General features: G+C 36.6%; 2 protein-coding genes across 3 annotated transcripts in view; one reads left to right on the top strand and one right to left on the bottom strand.

Moving 5' to 3' along the window:
• The window catches only part of SND1 (staphylococcal nuclease and tudor domain containing 1), a 547,109-nt gene that overhangs the window by 223,192 nt on the left and 300,266 nt on the right, over window positions 1–23,651 (top strand). For both annotated transcript variants that reach the window (XM_001366193.5, XM_056799670.1), the window contains exon 12: window positions 13,847–13,947. In XM_001366193.5, coding sequence (XP_001366230.2) covers window positions 13,847–13,947 — 101 coding nt within the window. The remainder of the gene's footprint in view (window positions 1–13,846; window positions 13,948–23,651) is intronic.
• On the bottom strand, window positions 3,201–3,569 carry LOC100014619 (60S ribosomal protein L37a-like). Its single transcript, XM_016426143.2, has one exon. The coding sequence runs from the start codon at window positions 3,550–3,552 to the stop codon at window positions 3,274–3,276; it is 279 nt and encodes a 92-aa protein (XP_016281629.1). The 5' UTR covers window positions 3,553–3,569; the 3' UTR covers window positions 3,201–3,273.

Consider the following 23,651-nt stretch of genomic DNA (forward strand, 5'->3'; position numbering starts at 1 on the left):
TCCTTCCTCACTCCCTCCCTTGCCTCCTTCACCTCCCCAATCTTCCTCGAAGCCTTTGCTTCTTCCCTCCCTTCTGAGTGAACTATTATGATACTCTAGTTGCTTTCTCGGTCAAGGGGTTTATTGGGATAACAGGATGGGAAGCTGAGGTAAGAGGGATGAGGAAATCCCTAATCTAAATGAAGTAAAATTGAGGGTTTGGGGAGTCACAAGTGGGACTCTTAGACAGGGAGATGGAGACAAAAGCAGTTCAAATCTTCTTTCTTCTTCTTCTTCACACATCAGCCAGAACCCTCTGCTTAACCTCAGAAAGTTCAAAGTCTCTAAGTTTCCTCTTGGCCAGTTCAATTCTCAAATAGACCACCAACTGAAAAGCTTCTCCCCCAATCAGCGTCCACTGCTCAGAGCCAGATACAAAGTTCAAAAGTCAAGTCAGCCTCACAAAAGTCACTCAGCCAGCTTTCCACCTCCAGAGAGCAAGTGTGTGTCTCCCAGTCAGAGACCCAGAGACCAAAATGTCCCCTGGTCTACTCCAACTGTTCAGAGCCAGAGACTAAGTCCCAAAAAGCCAATTTCTCTTCTCTGTGTGACCAGACAAAAGCCTCCAGGGAAAAAGAGTGACTTCCAGTCTCAAACACAGAGACAAAAAAAAAACCCTCCCCCATCAGCTCAACTGCCACCAACCGGGGTTTTTTCAGTCTAGCGCTAGATCTCCAGTCCTGCATCTTGGTACACATTTCCTGCAAAAACTTTTCTCTTCATATCTCTATCACACCTTCTTCTTGGAGAATTGGCAGGTACTGGATAGATAATTAGATTCCTGGAGGGGGGCAAGTGTCATTGGTTGATTATCATGCCCACTTTCCGTTTTAGCCATCTTATCTTTTAAACATCTCGATTCTTTATTTCCTCCATGACATCATTTTCTTCCTCCCTTTCTTTGTTTCCCTTTCAAATATATAGAGCTCTTTTCCACAGTTCTTCAAGGTCCATCTCTGGCCATCTTGGGCAATGTGTTCTAAAATGATCCCTAATCGCTTTGTAAGAGTTATTGACAAAGAGACTTCTAACTTGTCTTATGTGAAATTTTCTTTAGATAGGTCAATATCCAGGTATCTACCCCCAAATTTGATTATTCTGTTCATGGATCTGGAGGGTGATTCTTCCTCATTTAGCTTAATCTTTTCAAATTCTGTCCACTTATCTGTACTGTCTGCACACTCTCTCCCTTTTCCCACCATCCCTAACGTTCCTTCTATAAGAATAAACCGCTTTCAGAATGAGCCACAGTGTGAGAGTAGTCTTTTGAAATTTCTAAGAACTCACCTCATTGAGAAGAGTTGTTAGGACCAACTGAGAGAGAGAGGGACAGGAAGTGGGGTCTAGGGAAGGAGTGAGAATCCTAGGTTTCCCTCTAACCTATTTCCTGGTGTCATCACTCCAGTCTTTTTCTGTTACCTTAAATATCCTAGTGAGGACCATCTATTACAACCATGATAATCATCAATAATTTAATAAACATTTTAATGATGTGAATAGAGCCACTTAGGACAATCACTGTAGTATTCATTAAATTACTTTAAAGGCATTACAAAGGTCCTGAATTATAGTTGTAAATTTATCTTAGGAATTTTTCTAATTTTTCTACTTGTAATTACTCTCAGATGGTTTCAGCTATTAGGATGGCTTTCACATTATGGAGATCAAAATTATCCATTTGTCCTCACACAATAGTGCTGTGTACCTTTAAGCACTTTTAGGACACCATCAGTGACACAAAAGTGAGGGCCTTCTATTGTTTTCTGTTGTTTTTCCTTCCATGGAATGATTAGAAATTAGAATCAGTTGTTCTGATATGGGTCTATTAAATATTTTGCAATTAAATTTTCAGATCCCCTGTTATAAGTAGCTCTTTTTAAAATTTGTTTTTTTTATTTTGAGGGTTTGGTGGGAGTGAAATGGTAGACCAATAAGTATTTATTTAGGTTTTTGCCTTTTTTTTTTTAAGTTTGGTAAATGGCTCTTAGAAAGGAGTCTCATCCTTGTCTTTCTTAAGTTTTACAGTTGAAATTCATGTTTCTATGAAGTCTTGCTTCACAATCAATTCTATCTTTCAATTTTTACTTTGATCCTTCTCTTCATTTTTCTAGTCTGTAGTTTTTATATCTCAGAAGTCAGAATCAGTCTTCTGCAAGTTGGTACATTTCTTACCTATTCATTTAACAGGCTGCTATGTTAAATTACAGTTTTAAAAGTTGGTTTCTCTCTTCGCTTTTGGTTTTCTTTTATACAAAATGAGATGAATGGGTTTACCAATCTCTAAGGTCCCCACTAGCATTAAATCTTTGACCTTGTAAAAATAATCACCTCTACCCTTCTTTCTTCAAAGGATCATATTAAAGTGACAGGCCAAAATGAATTTTCCTAACAATTTTCATAATGGCCTATAATTAGAATACATGTATAGATTATACAGTACTTAATCAGATGATAATTTTTTTCAGATTACATTATTCCTAGCATTGTCATTTCTTGATTTTTAAACATTTATTCCTCCTCACTATTCCTCTGCAATAATTAATCCAGAACTTCCATATACAGGAAATGTATTACAGAAAAAGGACTCTTGACTGTTAGAGGTACTTTGCCAAATTACTCATTTAAAATGTTTCCTCTTGCCTATTTTTAGACCTCATGCTTAATATGATGCCAGTTATATTCTTCACAAACTTTGGGTTTATCAGGTTGGCAGGGATGTCCACTTAAAATAAATTCCTAATGTCAGATGGAGCCTGTTAACATCTCCATGGGCTTCTTAAGCAACTTTAAAAAAAAATTCCTCTTCCCTCAAAACTGATGAAAGCCTCTACCTCTTCATTAGGTGATATATGAATATCTGTTGTCAGTGTAAGATTAAATTAATTAATTACACATCAGGAATTCATGAAATAGTGTGAACAACCTCCATGACTGCTCATAAAGATTTTGTAAACATTATAGTTTTATACACCATTGATGAAATTGAAATGTGCTTGATATAGAATTAGCCATAGGGGAGGGACAAGTAGGAAAGATAGTTATAAAAGCAGAATAAACTGTCAAACCTAGTACTGATTACAATAGTTTGGAAATTGAATATTTTTCTAGAAACCATATACATCTACTTTACCTTCAGGATACAAGAAGGAAATTTATTGACCTTTTTCTTTATTACATAAAATAACCCATTTATTGATGGACTTTTGGGCTACAGAAATTTGTTAAGTAAAAGCTTTACTGGTCTTTCAATTCCTTCAGTCTTCTGATGGCAGATTTGACTGTGACTGCAGAGGTGGTATTATAGGTCCATGCACCACAAGCTACTGTTTTCATACCTGATCCATAATGCCAGATACCCACAGCACATCTCTTCATTTTGGTCTTGCCACAGAAGGAGCAGGTATACTTTGCGTGCTTGCTAATTTCAATTTTCTTCACCATTTTTCTGAGGGATACACCATAACGTGTTCCATATTTACCAACAATTCTGACCTTCTTGGTACGTTCTGCCATGTTGCCAGCTGCAGGTCCTGGACTCGAAGAGGCTTTATTGACCTTTTTAATACCATTTAAGAATAGATAAATTTACAGTGTAACATTTTGTATTTAGATAGATAAATAAAACTGTTGGTGCCTTAAGGAGTTTATGACCAAATCTTAATTTCCCCATGTCCCCTTTTTTATAATTTTTACTACCTTTCCTCAATTTTCTTATTATTTAGGCTCAGATGATTGACTGGATCATATGTCTCAGGATTACTTCAGTTTCTAAGGGATACAATGAATCTGTTCAGAGAATCTTTAGATACTTAAGTAGGATTGTCAAGAGTAAAAAGAGTAGAGTCAAAGGACTTTGGAACATGAGGGAGATCATTAGAGCAAATTTTGGTATATTGAGAATGAAAGATATGGATAAAAACATATATAATAGATCCATTTACATAGCTATCCCCTGTAAAGTGATGACACTATCTGTAGGTGTGTTTTTTTGTTTGTTTGTTTGTTTGTTTGTTTGTCTACTTCTTAGATTTTCTTTTAACCCTGAATTCCTAATTACTATGTTGACCTTTGATTTCTGTTACATTCTGTATAATATAGACTGCTTGATGTAAGGACTTTGATTTTTTTCCCTATTGTCCTCTACCTGGTACATAGTTTAATGAATAATCGTTACTTGTTTGGTGATCCTATTTATATTTTATAAAATATAGTATTTATGGTAATTTTATTTTTTTAAAAACTGGATACCAATTCCTGTGAAATATCAGGTTGATGTTCCAAGATTTTTGCTAAGATTTCAATCTGTCTTGGTTATGAGACCTGCCTGTGTATTTGAAAGACCCAAATTAAAGAGCACTATGGTTATTGTTATTATTAGTTTGAGGATATAAATAATGATAATAGTAATGATTATAACACTTTTAAGGGTTGCAGATATATTTTATATTACCTCCTTTAATCCAAGATTATATGACTGTTTTCACATGTTTTCAAAGAAATGTTTGTACATAACTTTTTATTTTTAAATTTTATTTGGTCAATTTCAAACATTTCTTGGTTACTGTAGCAGTCCAGCCCATAGGTGTTATGGAGAGACAAGGATTGTGAGTGAGCACATGGCCACCCTGCGCATGGCAATGAGCTCTATTCCAAGCTTGGCTGAAGTTTAGGCATGAAACCTTGCTTTCCTTTGTCTCACTGAAGTACTTAACTTTTTAAGGAACATTTTAAATCTCAGAAATGAAGCCACTTGATTATTTGTTTCTTTCTTTTATCAAGATTTGATTTGTTTTGTTTTGTTTGTTTTGTGTTTTCCTATCTCTGGCATCTGAATTGAGCCTTTAAGGGAGATAAGGGTTTTGAATTGAAAACTATTGCTGCCTTCTAGATTAATGGAGGTGGGAAATCAATTTTTGCAGGTGGGTAATAGTTGTTATTCTCATTTGTGTTGTACTTAAAAGGAACAAATGTAAACTAAGACTGGAAAGATAAGTTGAAGTCAGATTCTTTAGGCCCTTAAATGTCAGTTATTATGTAATCCCAGATGCAATTCAGGAGTCCCTAAAATGTTTGTTTTTTGATTTGTTTTGTAAGGATAATCTTAGGGTTGTGACCTAATCCAAATTAATTTTGGGCGCCAGGGAATATCCCAAATAAAATACCCAACTCACCTGGAAATTTATGGTGATTTTAATTAATGTAGAGGAAAGAAATTAAGGAGAAGGGATAGGGAAAAGGTATAGGATTTCTCCCACCTGGCCTGTGCCAGGGGAACAATTAGAGGCTTTCTCTAAGAGGACAGTGTTTGGAAGGTAAAGGAGAAAGTATCATCCTAAACTCCGAGAGAGGTCAGCTATGATGCCTGAACCTGAACTAACTACTCAGTTTCTCCCAGTATAGTATCAAGGAAAACTCACTGCCAAACCATACAATAGCTGCCACCACGCCAAGATGCCAGAAAGCTTAGCACTCTGCCAGCCAGAGCCACCTCTCTGGGAAAAGAGACCAGAGAGGGGAAGTGATGCCAAATATATAGATGGTTTTACGTCACTTTTCTGTGTCTCACATGTACCAATGATATCTTAGGCTTGACTTAGGACAGCCCAGGGGTCTGTCAGTTGTTTCTGATTTGTCATTTGCTAGCACATGTCTGTTATAGGCCATCTTCCTAAATACTTAATCCTTAAGTATGGGTGTAGTCATTCCTAATTTTTTAGACTAAGTAGGATGGAGTAATCTAAAGTTCACAGTTTTGATGGGAATGGCTGTGAGGATCAGTAATAGACAAATAATAGACTTGTTTTCACAGAATAAGGTGTTATAAGGAGATAAAGTAGCATAGTAGGAAATAAAACAAGATTTATGGTCTCAGTGTTTGACCTTAGATATTTAATATCTCTTGACTTCAGTTTCCTCCCCTATAGAAATAAGTTGGAGTAGAACTAGATGGCTTTCTAAGGGTCCTTCTAATTCTAAATCTGTGATCCTAATACCAAACCTATATCTTAGGGAGATTATTGTAGTAAATTGCTTGTGTAGTGGTTGGAGTAATAAGGAATTGGAGCTAGGGAGATCAGTTAAGAAATTATCGTAATAGTTCAGACAAGAGATAATAAGTGCCTTAAATATGCTGGTGAGAGAGAATAAACCTTTATTATGCACTTACCCATGCTCTGAGGATGGTGCCAAGTTCTGGGGTTATAAAGAAAAATATTGAGTCTCTTCTCAGGGAGCTTATACTCCATTTGGTGTACATAACACAGAAACGATATCTGTAGGTTAGATGCAGAGACCCTGGAGTTTTTAATGTTCTGTGTGGATGATTTATAGATGGGTCCTAGATTGACTGGCTGTTGTGGTTGTCTCTATTCTTATGAAAGCAGAATATAGAGAACTTTTAGGAAAGGGAAGTTGATTCCTAAGTTTTGTGCCTGAGTGATAAAAGGTAATGGCCTCTTCTAGAGAGAAGTTTCCAAGAGATTGGGGTTGTAAGTAAGGGAGTTAGGAGTAGAGATGATGGATGAGTTATATTTTGGACGTGTTGAGTTTGTGGTGCTATTGGGACATCTAGGTAGAACAAGCAACTTGAAATGCAAAAGTAGCATTCTGTTGGGATTATGGCTTTATAAATATTTAAGAGTCACTTGAACAATACTGTTAATTGAACTCTTGGAAGCAAATTTGATCATCAAGGGAAAAATGGATAATGCTCTAGGAAATCAGATGATGAGAGGTCAGCCATGTGAGAAAATAATGAGAATTAATCAATGAAGAAAGAGTTGTGACAATTTGTCAAAGGAACAAAGAAGAGGGTCACTGAGTTTGAGCTACCACATTTGGGTATTGTGGAATTATTTTACCCTGTGTGAGAGCAATTAGTGAGACTGGTTGCTTTATAATCTAAAGAGGGGGAAGTTGATGTAGTATATTGTAGGTTAGGTGGAGATGGTAAATAGGGAGAGATTGAGAAGAGAGAAAAATATCAATGATTCCTAGATACATGATGGAGGAACAATCCTGTCCTAGATCATGGGTGCAGAAAAGAATTGATTAATATCTAAAATTGTAAAAAATAAAACCTTGTGGTTACTGAAGTGTTCATAATTTGCTTTTTCATTTTGAGTTAATTGGAAGACCTTCCAAGGAAATAAAGGACCTTTATTTTGGCCTTATAGGCAAGAAGATGTGGAAAAGCCTTTGTTTTTTCTTCTTATAGACTCTGATAAATTATCACTAGTTGGAGATCTTTTCTCTGGACTCATTGTTTTTGTTAGTCTCTGCTTTCTGTCTGTTGCTGAAGTGTTGGGGTCACCTCTCCCATCCAGCTGCCCTGCAAATAGACATTGGCATTGGCAAAAACCAAGGTCACCTTAAGATTTGCTTAGCTCATTTTTTAAAATTTTATAGTATTTTATTTGATCATTTCCATGCATTATTCATTAAAGCCAAAGATCATTTTCTTTTCCTCCCCCCCAACCCCCATAGCTGACGCGTGATTCCACTGAGTATCACATGTGTTCTTGATTCAGACCCATTGCCATGTTGTTAATATTCGCATTAGAGTGTTCGTTTAGAGTCTCTCTGTCATGTCCCCTCAACCGCTGTACATTCAACCTCAACCCTCAACCGCTGAGAACATTCAAAAATTGAGTGCTCCTACCACTAAGAAACAGCTGAGAGCAATTTTAGGAGCAACAGGGTTTTGTAGACAATGGATTCCTTACTATGGGGCAATCACCAAACCCCTTATAGCATTAACAAAGGATTCGGTTCCTGAACCCCTCAAATTAGAGCCTGAACACTTGTCAGCTCTATCAGATCTAAAAAATGCTATCATGTCTGCCCCTGCTGTAGGCATCCCAGATTACAACAAGCCATTTACTTTATATGTACATGAGCGAAGAGGAGTAGCCTCTGGTGTGTTAACTCAGACTTTGGGACCTTCTCAGCGCCCAATTGCTTATTATTCTGCCCAACTAGACCCAGTAGCAGCAGGAGCTCCACCATGCCTTAGAGGAGTAGCTGCTACCGCCTTACTACTAACAAAAACCATTGATTTAGTATTGGGATGTCCATTAACAATAATGTGCCCACATGAGATTGAAGCAATATTGATAAAACATAGAACACAGGCATTCTCGGATCAGAGAATTACAAGGTATGAAATAATCTTATTAAATAGTGAAAATATTACCTTGAAAAGCTGTTCAACTCTTAACCCTGCCACCTTGCTTCCAGATTTACCTACTTCAGGAGAACCATTACATAACTGTGAAACATTAGTGTCCATGGCAGAAAAGCCTCAAGATAATCTCTTGGACACTCTCTTAGACAATGCAGATCTGATTTTATTTACTGATGGTTCCTCTTTTATGAGGGATGGCATACGTTACACTGGAGCTGCCGTAGTCTCAGAATTTGCCACTGAATGGTCAGCTTCACTACCTTCTAACATTAGCGCTCAAGGAGCAGAACTCATAGCTCTAACACAAGCTTGTATAATTGCCAAGGATAAAAAGGCAACAATTTATACGGATTCTAGATATGCTTTTGGCATTTGTCACTCAGTCGGGATGCTATGGCTCCAAAGAGGATTTTTAACCTCAGCTGGAAAATCCATAGCTAATGCAGAAATTATTAATGAAGTTCTTTCTGCTCTCAAACTGCCTAAAGCCCTAGCTGTAGTTCACTGCTCTGCCCATACAGGTGGCTCTGACCCTGTCTCTAGAGGAAATGACCGAGCAGATACAGCTGCAAAAGTAGCAGCCATAGAAGGACCTGGATTAATTTTAACACTAACAACTACTGATAATTTAAATTTATCACTTTCCTATAATGAAAAGGATGTGGAAAAATGGAAACAAAATTTTAAAGCAAAACAAATTAATGGAGTATGGGTGTCATCTGAAGGAAAACCCCTGCTCCCTAGAAGTTTCTATAACCAAATTTGCCAATCTATTCATAAAAATGGTCATTTTGGCACCCAGGGCATCGTGGACTCTGTCAAGAGAGTATGGATAGCCCCTGATATAACTACCATAGCCTCTAAAGTATGTTCAGCCTGCCCTATCTGCCAGGCATATAACCAACATGCATATCGTGGAAAAGCCTTTGGGGGACATCCTCTGGCTTACACACGTTTTGAACATCTACAGATAGATTTCATAACAATGCCAAAGGCTGGACGTTATAAATTTTGTCTAGTAATTGTAGATCAACTAACCAGATGGCCAGAAGCATTTCCTACTACCCGAGCCACAGCAGATTTTGTTGCAAAGATACTTTTAAAAGAAATTATTCCTCGTTTTGGCCTGCCAGCACGTATTGACTCCGATAGAGGGAGTCATTTTACCGATTCTGTCTTAAATCAGATATATTCTTGCTTGGGGATAACTCCAAAATTCCATGTTCCATATCACCCCCAGAGCTCAGGCCAAGTGGAGAGGATGAATAAAGAACTTAAGACTATGATTGGCAAATTATGCACTGAGACCCATTTAAAATGGCCTGAAATTCTCCCGCTGGCCCTATTTTATCTTAGAAGCAGGCCTAGAGGAGACTTACATATTTCACCATTTGAGATGCTTTTTGGACATCCGCCTATACAAGCTAAGCCTTTCTCCCCGGCTTATACATCGCTAGTAGGGGGAGATATTACTATTGCTTCCTATATACAGGAGTTACAGCACAAACTACGTGAACTTCATGAATCCGGAGCTGCAGTACAAGCCGGACCATTAGACTTTTCTCTGCATGACCTGAACCCAGGAGATAAAGTTTATATCAAGAATTTCAAGCGAACTGGAGCAACTGAACCTTCATGGGAAGGACCATTCCAAATATTATTAACTACTCCAGCATCTATAAAGATTGGAGAAAGAGACTCTTGGATTCACTGCTCACATGTGAAGAAAGCATCGTCTGCTGAGACTGATTGACTCTATCTTATCATATGAATTGGAGATAATAATCCATAGACAAATGGATGCTGTTTTTTTCCCCCAAGAATATATTGAATTACTGATTTTTTTCTTATTTTTTCTTATTTCTTTTCTTTTATTTTTTGATCAGAATATTTGATTTTTTTTCTCATTTTTTGTACTGAAGGTACACATAATTAATATTAATATTATTTTTCCCTGCAGTAATACAAGTTAATATATATATACTCTTGCTATAATATCAATATATGCCTAAAAGCTTTAAACTATGGGAACCTGCCATTTATTGATAAAATATTATAGGACTGTGATTAATGTTTGTGTCTGATTCCAGGAAAGGGATAAAAACAAGGAGCACAGACTAAACCTGAATAGTGCCAATAGAGCACACAAGAAATATTAAAGTGAGACTCGAGGTTGCGATGCTTAACTTATGTTTAAGTCGTAGGACTTCCTTGTATCTACACTCTTTGTGAAGTACTCAAAGAAGTACAAAGCTTGACTATCATGCTGCCTCCCTATATCTCTGAAGGGAAAAAAAAAATCAGACAAGGGAATGACATTTCCCCATCAAAATAGAATTCTAATTCTTTTCTTCTTATATTATGGCAACTTCCTGTAGTCTTGGCTACAAATGGCTAAGTGAAATATTACTGCATTCTGTCCTACATACTTGTGGGATAGAAATTACTTTAAACTGGACCTATACAAGGCATATTTTGAATTTTTCTTATTTTTTTTTCTTATTTTTCTATTCTTTTGATAATTGACACATACACCCCCATAACTGAACATTGCATTCTGAGCTAAACTTGATATTTTTTTAAATACTTACTTCAGGGGGGGATTGTATTTTAATTTAAAATCTAAGAATTTTTGAATTTTTTTTGTTTGAGATTGTATTTTTATAAAAATCCAAGAATTTTGTTTAAGATTTTACTTTTATAAAAAAAATTCAAAGATTTTGATTCTATTTGAGAAAAGATCTTCAAGAAAGAAGCTTGAAACTTTTATATCCAGAGAATGAACTTTGGATGTGATTGATTGAACTGAACTTTTGATTGAATATTTATTGTAACTGTACACATTTATGTCAAAAGGGACTGCCCCTAATTTGGCTTTCTGTCAATGCACCTAGCAAACATTGGTTTTGCTTTCTTTTCTTTTCTATTTTCTCTCTCACTATTGTAATTTCTCTTAGAAAATTGAATATTGTATATATCTTTAGTTAGAAGTGAATTTAGAACTACAAAATGATTATGTTAAATGATCAATGGGGAGACTAGTCTCCCAATGATCATCAGGGGGGATTGTAAACCTTAAAATTCCTTAGACTTATAAATGTTGGAAATTTCACCATTGGGAAATTTCATACTTGAAAAATTTCCTATTGAGAATGGGAACTCTATTGGAATGTGAACCCCATTGGCATGGGAGGTTCCTCCTCCTCCCTTCTTAAGATTACTTTAGGACAGAAACCTTTTGCTGAACAATGGAAAGGGCTTTGACCTATGCTTAAGCATAGAACAGGAATTTCTTTGAGTCATGATTGATTTTAGAATTGATACAATGGAGATACTTGTAATGACAGAACCAGGTCTTGGAAATTGCAATCTCCACCCTACTCAGTCCTAACAGGATTTAGGAAGGGCTGCAGCATAGATCAAAATTTAATTATCCCAATCTCTACCCTACTCAGGGTAACAGGATTTAGGAAGGGCTGTAGCAAAAGATCAAGATTTAATTATTTGAGAATATGACCTTCAACAGACATGTGCAAAGCCACAGACCTCTGGGCGGTCCTGGGTTAAGCTAGAGCCACCATTGGCACAGGGAAAATGATGGACAGTGATTGGTAGATGTGAGAACTGAGGGGAGGGAACTTGGATGGTTTCCTTAAAGATAGAGGGGTCTGAGGACTCAGGGGGTGGTTGGAGAGTTTTGGCTCTGAGTGGTTGGAGAGGTGCTCTGAGAAGCTTGCTCTAAAGGAAGCTGGAGGTGGAGGCCTGTGATACTGTTTCTCCATTTTGGTCACGTGAGTAATAGGGACTGATCTCCTTTCTTTGCCCCAGCTATCTAAGGGCTTGGGCCTTTTGGCCCAGCCTAAACAGAAGGGGTATTTAAGCCCTATTCCCTTCTCTCCCCTTTCTCTCTCTCTCTCTCTCTCTCTCTCTCTCTCACTCTCTCACTCTCTCTCTCTCTCTCTATCTCTAATTCCTTTTTTCCTCCTGTTTGAAATTAAACTCTATAAAAGGTTGACGGCTGACTTGAGTTTTCATTTAGGAATTACATAGCTGAATTCCTTGACGACCTTAGATTAATATATATCAGTCTTTTAAAGTGATTTCCTTGTCACAGTTCATTTAATTAATTAATTTACTATTTTTCCATGGTTACATGAATCATGTTCATTCCCTCCCCTTCTCCCAACCTCCTGAAGCCAATAAGCAATTCCACTAGGTTTTACATGTATCATTGAGCAAGACCTATTTCCTTGTTGTTAGTGTTTGTATTAGGATATTCATTTAGAGTCTACATCCCCAACCATGCCCTCCACCCATGAAGTCAAGCAGTTGTTTTTCTTCTGTGTTTCTACTCCCACAGTTTTTCCTCTGAATGTGGATAGTGTTTTTTCTCGTAGATTCCTCCAAGTTGTTCAGGATCACTGCATTTTCACTAATGGAGAAGTCCATTACAATCGATTGTACCACCATGTATCAGTCTCTGTGTACAATGTTCTCCTGGTTCTGCTCCTTTCATTCTGCATCAATTCCTGGAGGTCATTTCAGTTCCCATGGATTTCCTCCAGTTTATTATTCCTTTGAGCACAATAGTATTCCATCACCAACAGATACCACAATTTGTTCAGCCCTTCCCCAATTGAAGGGCATCCCTTCATTTTCTAATTTTTTGCCACCACAAAGAGCTCAGCTACGAATATTCTTGTACAAGTTTTTTCCTTGTTATCTCTTTGGGGTATAAACCCAGCAGTGCTATGGCTGGATCAAAGGGCAGACAGTCTTTTAACACCCTTTGGGCATGGTTCCAAATTTCCCTCCAGAATGGTTGGATCAATTCAGAACTCCACCAGCAATGCATTAATGTCCCCACTTTGCCACATCCCTTCCAGCATTCATTGTTTTTCCATTGCTGTCATGTTAGCCAATCTGCTAGGTGTGAGGTGATACCTCAGAGTTGTTTTGATTTGCATCTCTCTGATTATAAGAGATTTAGAATACTTTTTTATGTGCTTATTAATAGTTTTGATTTCTTTAACTGAAAATTGCCTATTCATGTCCCTTGCCCATTTCAGAATTTCAGAATGGCTTGATTTTTTTTTTTGTACAATTGACTTAGTGCTTTATAAATTTGAGTTAATAGAACTTAGTCAGAGGTTTTCGTTATGAAGATTGTTTCCCAATTTGTTTCTTCCCTTCTGATTTTTGTTGCATTTGGTTTTATTTGTACAAAAACTTTTTTTAATTTGATGTAATCAAAACTATTGATTTTACATTTTGTGATTTTTTTTCTAGCTCTTGCTTGGTTTTAAAGTCTTTCCTTTTTCTTCCTGTCTGGAAGGCTGGAGGAAAGGCACACTTGGCAGAGCTCATCTACCTCAACCTGACTGTAGAGAAGGAGTAAACCCCTAAATCATCTTTGGAGTTGTTCTCTGAAAATCAAACTATTTAAAGGGTAATGGTGGCAGACACAATAATAACTTCCGGGGAAGCCATAGTAGCAGGAAGCAGGAGAAGCAAACAGGCCAAGATGATGCATATTTGCCTAATAATTTTAGATTAAATGGCTCTTCATGGGTCACTTTATTAGGCTCATTCAACCCTGACTCATGTTTTGTTTCATTTCAGGTCAATGTGAATGTGGATTACATCAGACCAGCCAGTGCAGCCACCGAAACAGTGCCAGCCTTCTCAGAACGTACCTGTGCTACTGTCACCATAGGAGGAATGTGAGTTACTTTGCTGACTATAAATCAGTCAAACATCCCTGGAAGTAACTGAGAACTCTTTTTAAAAACAAAGTAGCATATAATATGCCTAAAAGACCATCTATTTGCATAGCATTTTAAAGTTGCTTATTAGGTAATCATATACTTTAATTGTTTCACACCAGATTTCAGATACATGAGGCTCTGACTTTCCTCTTGCTACTGTGTGGAATATGTGACTACCATTAATAGTGTCATTTCTTGCATGCACTTTAGGCCCTATGTACTATACAGAAAGAATTGGTTCTTTTCTCTTTAGGTTGCATATTTTAATTTGGAATTAAAAAACAACAGATGGCTACTTTTTCAACCCTGAGATGGATAATGATTATGTAAAGGTTTTTTATCTTCAGTAGTAAATCCATCAGTGGTTATTTTCTAAAATGTTTTGGTTGGTTAGATAATATTTAATGAAAAAGGGATTTTCATAGAGGTTTTTAATGAAGAAGAAAATATGTTGCTCGGCTAGGCTTCCTCAATAAGTATTAAAGTAATGTCAATCAGTCCCCAGTAGCAATCTCCATCCTTTATAAAATATACTAGAAAGATGATAATTGTTTCTTTTTCTAACACTTTTAAATGCTGTATGATGCCACAACTATATTTTTCTTTCTTTCTGAGGGTCATTCTCAAAAAGAGAAAAAGGGCAAATTTGCCCATCATACATGCATTATTTTATTAAAATTACGTTGTGGCATTTTTTTAGATCTTAAACACCATTATATACTTAGCAGTAGTTAAACCAAAAAATCACATCATAGATATACACATATTGCAACAAATGCAGAAATAATAAATACATTATAATTCCAAACAAACCTAAGGCTGTTTCACTAATATCTGTTGAGTAGGGTGGGTTACCACGTACACAAATCTGGCAGTGAAACACATGAGGGAAGAAAACTCCTGTGTTAAGAGTAATTCTCAACTCTGGAATGTGGGCTTTGATGTCATTGATCTACTCAGAAACATTTGCACCACAAATGCTCTGTTAACTATTCATTTACTGGCCCTAGTTATTTTTCAGCTGAGCAAATATTCTGTTGATCCAATGAAGCAATTATAAACTCCTTCAAGTTAAAGTCACCCTTAAAAGGATTTTTAAAAAATGAAAAAATGTTTTAAATTGCATAGTAAGTTTGCTTTTATGACAACTTGGTGTTCATTGTCCTACCATGATGATTCAGCCTTCAAGGCTACTTGTTTTTCTCAGCTCTAGATAGCAGAAATCTAAAGTATCCCAATATTAAGCTGTTATTCCTTACTCCATTCTTACCCTATGTAATTTCACTTATTCTGAATAACATCTGGAAAAGAATACTTGCTACTATATTGACCATTTTATGTTAATATTCCACAAATCAGAAGTGTTTTCATCCCTAAACTGAACATACCTTAGGTAACCTGGAAGAATTTTTTTTTTAAGCATATTCTTCTTGGAATCACTGCTGAAAGGCTGGCTTCTCTAGTGGAATCCAAGTTACTGATTGTGATAACAGAGGTCCTTCTGAAGAGCATATCTGTTGTCTAAACCTTCTATGCTGCTCATTCACATTTTAAACTGTGGAAAAGAGAGAAATTATAAGGCATGCAAAAGGACAGAAGCTGGAGGTTGATCAGCTGTCAATCAAAGGAAGATGTTACTGGGAAACAGTTGAAGGCAAGAGCCAACTGCTGACTGATTTCAGGGCTTATTTGCTGATGGTGGTGACTTTTAAAGAATAAACTGGGTTTATCTCTGGATCTTGGGATAATCAAGTTGGAGGTGGCCTGGCTGATTTGAAGGCAGAAGGATAAGATGGACAATAGTCCATATATCTCTAACTTTCTCTGTTTATGGTAGTGACTGAACTGCCACCTCCCTCAGTATCCTCCAACATAAGGCTCACTGTAGATAATAGGGAAAACTCCAACCCTTTTAACTCCATTCTCTACCCTTTCCTGTCTTCCCCAAATAAACCCTTTACTTGAGATAAAAGAAAATAAAGATTATATCATTTGAAATATCATAGCTCACCCTGAGTGACTTAGAAGGAGGCTGAAGAAGAACAGGGGAAGGAGAGGAAAGGAGGTATAGAGGGAGGAGGGTAGGCAAAAGAAGATAACTACCTGATTTATTAGTTATCACTTACCCATCAAATATACCCCCTCAATATTATCTATTACAAAACCCTACCTGGATTATCTACATTTTGTATTGGATGTTTTTTTTTTCTGTTTGTTTGTTTTCCATCTCCAGAAATAGATTATATTCTGGGATGCTTGAGAAGGGACGTGAAATCAGATTTGGTGGTTCTCTGGTCCTGTGATTCTCTGAAAATCCCCTGGGGAAGTGGTTATTTTTGCTGAGAAAACATCAAATGGGGTCACAAAGAGTCAAACACAAATGACTGAATAATAACAAATTGTTAGAACTATAATAAAATTATAATTTCTACCTAAACTTTGTAATGAAAGGCTTTATAAAAGTATCTGAAATCCTATTCATTGCTAAGTTTAAATGGCTAAGCATGCCCCAATATTAAAGAAGAATCTAAACTGCAAGGAGATCAAATCAGTCAATACTTAAAATTCAGACTGTTCAGTGGAATATCACATACTGGAGATGAAGCTTAAATACTTTTGGACAGGATTCATTGGAAAAGACCCTAATGTTGGGGCCGATTGAGGAAAAAGGAAAAGGAGAGAGGATGAGAGGGATAGATGATGTGGTAACAATGAACATGATCTAGATTTACAATTTATTTACAAAATGTAGAAAGAATGAAGTAAGAAATCAGAGAGAGGATAAGATAAGATATCTAATCTGAATATTAAGTTACTCCTGGCCCCTCCAGATAGGGAGAATTAGTTTTAGCCTTCCTCTGCAAAGCTGAGGACCTGGAAAGTATCTAAAGAAAATCCAGCAGTTAAGAGTCAACTTTTTACTCACCAAGTGTTAGTTCAGTCAACAGATTCTTCTGTCTCTCTTCACCATCCTCAACTCCGAAGCATGAAGAATTGCATCTAGCAGAAGTGGATGTCCAAGTTGAACTCATCTCCACAAATCCCCGAAACTCTGTGTAGCACCCTCTCTTTTAAAGGCATTTTCTCTTGGTCACTTCTCCTAATTACATATCTACCAATCACTGCTGACACTCTGTTCTAGTACTGCCCAGAAGGCAGTTCGTAGAATCTGATTCGTTACCCACCATCTCACCCCTGTGTCATAGACTTCCCACTTCATGATTAAGTGGGATATTTGCACTTTGGTTGATTAGATCCATATGGGCAGATCTTCATAATTACCTTTTAAGTACCATGTTTGCACTTTTTGTGATTGAATCTAAAAAAAAGTCAGGTCTCCATACTTAACTTTTAAGAAGGGTGTTTACACTTATGGGGATTAAAATCTAAAAATAGACATGAGTTACAATTTAAATATCCACAATGAGGGAAGAGCTAAGTACCTTCATTGTTACAATCAGGGGAAAGTCAAATTTAATCTTCACACATGCTATGGTCCATGGAGTTACAGAATGTTGGAGAGTATTGAAGAAGAATAATCAAGTTAATCATTTGAAATGCTGACATGATTTTCTTATCCCTTGAGGGATTTTAAAAAATGGATTTTCATAGATTCTGTGTCAGTTTTTGTTCATGTTGATTCCCTTTTGTTCAGTAGACTTGGATTCTTTAAGATCAATACCCAAAGTCAGTGAGATAGTTTTTTAAGGAGAACCTGAGATCTAGGTAAGTAATGTAAGTAGCCTTGTTTGTGTCTAACATTGAGTGGGCTTCTCAATTTTACTTCTGTTTTTCTGTCTTCATTCCAATGTATTGATTCTGTAAAATGATTCAGATTTTTTTTCCCATCATCCTTTCGAAGGATCACTTTTTCATCCCATGTCTTCTAAGGCACAAATTAATTTTTTTTTCTTGATTAACTTCACTGTAGTTAGCCAGAGTTATTTGTTAATCAAATCAATCCAAAGGAAAAAGAAAAAGACAAAAACAAAGCCCAAGTCTTTCCTCATTCTCTTGTTCTTGTTTGAGGAATTAATTTAATCTTTCAGCACTGATTTTATAACATCAAGCTGTCAAGATATTGTTTCTTGTTAATTGCTTTTTATTGTATTTAACACACTTAAATAATTCTTCTGATTTAGTTGTCTGTGTAATTAGGTTTAGTCATTAAAAACCCATCCATTGGTTTCTCCCAGTGTAAACTGAGGGGTTTTCTTAGATGACCTATGCCTGCTGAAGGGGTCATGTTCTGAGTGTACTGGCTAGAAGAGGCAGAAAGTCCCCAACCACACTTCCCCTCCCTTTTCTCAGACCACGTTTTTGTCGAAATCCATAAAACCCCTGATAGTGTATGTATAATGTAACCCATGGAAACTCTTATGTATGTATCAGGTAAACTATGGAAACCCACCCCTTGTCAAATCTACCCTGCAACTTGGCCAGAGGTGTGTAATAAGGCTGATTGGGTTTTGAGGGATGTTCACAAGTATGGAAGAGGGTCAGGATTGGATTTAGAAAAATGAGGAAGAGAAGATTATTTGATTAGTTGATTAATTTGTGAGCCCCTCCAGTGCAGGAGTAAATAAATACTTCTCCCTTTGAAACTATACACCTGTCTTAACCTCAGTAAATGCCTCCCAACTGAGTTACAGAGTTACAGCTCTGTTGCAGGTGCCCTCTGCCAGAAAGAATAATAAATTGGCTTGCTGCTTTATAATCTTAGTCTTGGATTTTTGTTTCCATTTTGAGTCAGTGGGCTCACGTTCCACACACTTCTGATAGCCATCTTGGGTCCTTTTAGTTCTACTTTCAGAAAACCCACTTAAATTTGTTTAATTGTCCATATTTTACTTTATCGTATTTTACTCTCAACTTAAATACCAAATAAGACAAAGTAGAATTAAAAAAAAATTGTTATATGAAACTACGAATGTCATTTACATATAGCTTTTCAAGTTTACCTTCCTTGACTGTCTTTCTTTCTAGGCGTATGTTTTCTTTTGTATATTTAAAAATTCAACTCTTTTTGTCCTCTTTTTTTTTTTTGAGAAGACAATCCTATTGCTATCTCTCACTGCCCCCCCCCCCAATGAAAAATGGAAACAAATCCCTTGTAACAAATTTGAAGCAAAACAGAATTTTACATTGATGTATTTCTCATAAGAAATTCATTTAGCATTTAAACAAGACTCTATCTCTTTGTACGTTTCATTTATCTCTATGGTTTGGAAGTGTCAGGAAAGATTTTCCATCAGAAAAGATACTCTCAAAGAAATTAGTAATAGTCTTTCCAGTTGGTATGTTCACATATTACATGACCCCCAAACCAGAGTGGCATTGGGGTATCCCTTCATTGTTTTGTAGCCTGACTGGTTTTACATAGTGGAATATATTTTTTTCTTTTTTTTTTCAAAGAAGCATACACAGTGCCCTGCAGAGGAATGATAGAGAGTTAGGTTCAAGTAAGAAGTGTCATCTTTTAATCCATTAAGTTCCCTCTATTCTGGGATGTTACTTTGCCATATTACTGCTAAATTGATTATATGCCAAGGTGTTAAATGTACACTGTTAAAAGTAAGGTTTCTTTCCTATGCAGAATCCTTCATTTGTTTTTTTAGTTTTTTACTTATGTTTTTTTTTAGTATCCCCTATCTATTGTTTCCTTTCCTAACCCTCAAAGACTTCCCATTTCTCTATTCTGTAACTTCAGTAATCAAGTGAATACAATATAAAGGCTTTCTCTTAACATCTGAGAAAGCATAGTAGAATGTTAATGTAAATGGCTTTGTGTGGTACTGGTGCTTGGGTAGCAGCCATTATACTGATCAGTGGGTTTCTCTCTTTTACTTCGTAATATTAATGAACTTTTGGGGACACATTTTTTCCCCTGCTAATCTCTTTAGAAAGAAGATAAGAAAATTAATTTAGTTTTTTTTATTCTTAAGAAAGAGCAATTAGGAATAATCTTGGATTATATATTTGTCATGCTTCTGTTATATATGGTAGAAAACCTGTTAGCCTAAAAAGAATGGGCACATCTGTGTTATTTTTTCTATTATAGTTTGGGGAGAGGGGAGTCAAATCATAACTTAGCTTTTTCTTTTTGGCGTAAAATTTTTTTTGTAGGAGTTGCTTTTGATTTTATAACATGGTATTTCTTTAACAGTAAGTTAAATCATGTACATTTTGGGCCTAAAAAAGTATGTATCATATTCTTATTGTATTCTGACTTGAATATTTTGAGGCCCTACATATGGAGAAGGCCTAAGAATGCCGTTATTGATATTGCAAGAACAACATTATTCCCTTGATCCTTTTTTGCTGAATGTGGGAGAATGTGGATCGGTTGGCTCCAGATGACTTCATTATCATCATCTCTGTATGGAAGGTCAATTATTTATCTGGAAAATTATTTTGGCATATTTGTAATACAACTGAGATTTTATCAGTCAGCTTGTATTTTTTTTTTGTAAAATTTATCATAATCTTTTGTGTGTGTGTGTGTGTGTATAGGGAATACAATAACTTTTAGACATTTAATTATCTTTTATTTGGCAGTTCATAGGTGACTAAAGACATTAGAGGAAATTTAATAGGCTATGGTGGAATTAAGATATGTTTTAAATGAAGAAGAAATAAACCTTAATGAAATGAGTCTTGAAACTCTGAACATAAAGATTGAATTACAAAGGATCAGAAGATAGTGTTATATCATGTTTGCTGGGAAAAAGTTGGACCCTGGGGTAGCCTGTCAACTTGATAGAAAGTATAATTCTATAGGAATTTTTAATTAATTTCTCCATCTTGGTACAAGAGCTATAATTCTCAGAAAATGAAAGAAACCTGCCTTTTCCATTTTGTCATAACAGTAGTGTAGCTAGGAAATGGTATACATACTCCGGCAATGGAATTATATTTTGGGAATCCTGGGGGGGAAAGGAGCCCCATTTGGAGGAGCAAAGAAGGTGTAACCTGAATTTGCGTTAGAATGAAAAAAAGAACATTGATGTCATTTCTAGATTTAGAATATTGAGTACCTAAATTGTGAAAATGATGTGAAGACATTCCCTAAATGGAGTTTGTTTGTATTTCAGGCAATGCTCATATTGGTCTCTGAGCTATGTAACAAATAAATGCAGTTGCTTGGTGCAGCTGGAGTGAAGGTGAGATTTATGGAGGGAAGGAACAGTTACAAAGCCACTAAATATTTCCAAAGGTCCTCATATGCTCCAGGCTACAGAGCAAGGGAATCCTGAAATAGAACCAGTGGAGCCAGAAGTGCTAAAGAATAGCATTTAAACAGATTAAGGGGGAGAGGTTGCTGATGGGTGGGCACATAATTGCCCATTGTATTTAATCCCAGTTTGAATGAAACTCCTGGTACTTGTCCATCTCCCATTTAAAGGACCTTCACTGCAGTAGGCTCACATGGAAAGGGATTTTTCTGTCTTGATGAGACAAGGGCTCTGTCACAATTGTTAAAGCAGTTGATAATGTAGTGATAGACAGTGTTAACTTGTGAGTTGTCCATGGTTCAAAGAGTAATTTCAAATTTCAGAGCCATTTAATGGCCTGAGTAATGAAAGCCCCTGCAGTTGCCTTAGTGAGGAGGTAGAGAGGAACAAGATGCTTATTGTTTTTCCTATGGTTGTTTCATTAGGTTTTAAAGTTAGGGGAATAGAGTTAACTATTAATGCTAAGTAATCCCCAGATGATCATTATTTTGGAGTGCAAGATTTAGAATTGGTTTGACTAAATATATGAATTAAAATAATTGAATTGTGGTCTCTGTTTATAAAATTAACTTAAGTCAAAATAGCTTTTCATAGCGTTTAACAATTTAGTATAATGTAAATATAGTAAAAGAAGAGAAATGTAGGAAAGAAGTAGAAATTACTGCCTAGCTAGATACCCTAAAATTGCTGTCCAAAGAAGTCCAGTAAGAGCTCCCTCAAGTCCTGATCTCCATGTGGAGTCATAGTAGTCTCTTAAGCCAGAAGTCTGGGGAGTGTCTTCAGCAAGGGTTCCACCAATGCAAGCCTCTTCCTTCAACTCCAGGTCTTACCCAGCAAGCTTCTCCAGTGCACCAAGCTCCAGCCTAGTATGTGTCCAAGAGAAAAGTCTCTCCTAAAAGCCCAGGAATTAAACCCTTCTACAGGAGAGCCAAGAAATCAATGCATCAATCTTCTGGGTTTTTCCTTTTACACACCTTTTCCATGTCACTTCCTTTCTTCCGCTTCACAGGAACCAATCACAGCCCCTCAATTTGCCTAGCACTACCCAAGGGTGGGGGGGCAGTGCTTATGGCTTTTTTAGTAAATGATTTGTGAACTCTTTTACATAGTGACCTACTGAGTGCTAAGTAGGAGCACTTCAAATTCTTGATTGGTTAAATTAAAGGTTATTGATTGATTACATCAAAAATAGAGAGTTTAATTCTCTCTTTACTGAAGATGAGGTGCTTGGGATGAGAATTTTATTTTTTGTTAATTAGGGGAATGACTTGCTCAGATATCTTCTAAAGCATGCCTCTTCTTTCTTTTCATTTGACCTGTGGATCCTCTTGCTGTTGGCCAAGTTGTATGAGCTTCTTATCCTTTCCCTGAGGAATCAACTAGGCTATTTTGGTTGATTTGGCTGGGCTTGCCAATGGGGGAAAGTGTCATGCCTGAGCATCAGCATTTATGGTGATGATGGCGTCTGCTATAGGAATTGGGATTTAGAAATAATGTTGCTGTTTTTCCCTTTGAATATCACCCCATTGTATACAAATCCCGGTTATTTTACAAGCCATATCTCTGAGGTCAGCCTCATGAAAAGTGGATAAAGGGAGGAAGATGGATTTTTATAGATTTTTCACACACTGATGAGAGCATTTGAGCTACCTTGGCTTTTGCCTTTGATAGATGTGCTTCAATTTATTAATATTTTTGTCATTTGGAATGCATGTTGAACAGATTTGTTATTTTGTGAGTAACTTTGTGTTATTGTGTTTATTCAAATGCACAACACTTCCATCTCCCAGTTCCCCCATTTTCATGTGCTTGTACATAACCATGCTGATAAATGACTACCTCACTTTCCCCTTTCACTCAAGGCTGTGATTTTTTTTATAAGAGTTCTTAATTTAGGGGCAGCTGTTACCTCTTTTTATGTACCTTAAATCTGACTTCTCATATTTTATCCTCTCAATACTAACCTTAAATATCATGGGAAGAAAGTTTAATTTAAAGGGAAAGTTTATCAGTACATTTGAAAACTAGAACACACACTAGAAGTGTGGTGGACAGACTTTTACAAGAAAAAGCGAGTTTAACTTTTAAATAAAATCACCTTTCTCTACATGTTGCTTAAATAACAACTAGTATTCTTTGGATCTAGTGAAATTGCTGTCATGACATTCCTTTGTCTCTTTCTGAGATTTTAACCTCTAGGATAGGGTGTGCCTGTCTTTGAGATTTGGATAGGCAGCTTCTTGATAGGGTAGCCATCAGTTCGTCGACCCCTGGTGAACTAGGGCTTTGCTCACCCAGCATGTGAAGACTGTTTAGGCCGAACAGACGGAAGAAACCAATAAGAAGGTTCAAAGGCTGAGAGGTCGACGCAGCAAAGCACTGTGCAGTGCTTAGGGCGTGTTGGAGCACAAAGGACAACACGGC

Source organism: Monodelphis domestica, chromosome 5 (genome assembly GCF_027887165.1).
Source record: "Monodelphis domestica isolate mMonDom1 chromosome 5, mMonDom1.pri, whole genome shotgun sequence".
NCBI lineage: Eukaryota > Metazoa > Chordata > Mammalia > Didelphimorphia > Didelphidae > Monodelphis > Monodelphis domestica.

What these genes read in the sequence shown, in the direction of transcription:
- LOC100014619 (XM_016426143.2), bottom strand. Translation starts at nt 3,552, where the DNA reads ATGGCAGAACGTACCAAGAAGGTCAGAATTGTTGGTAAATATGGAACA.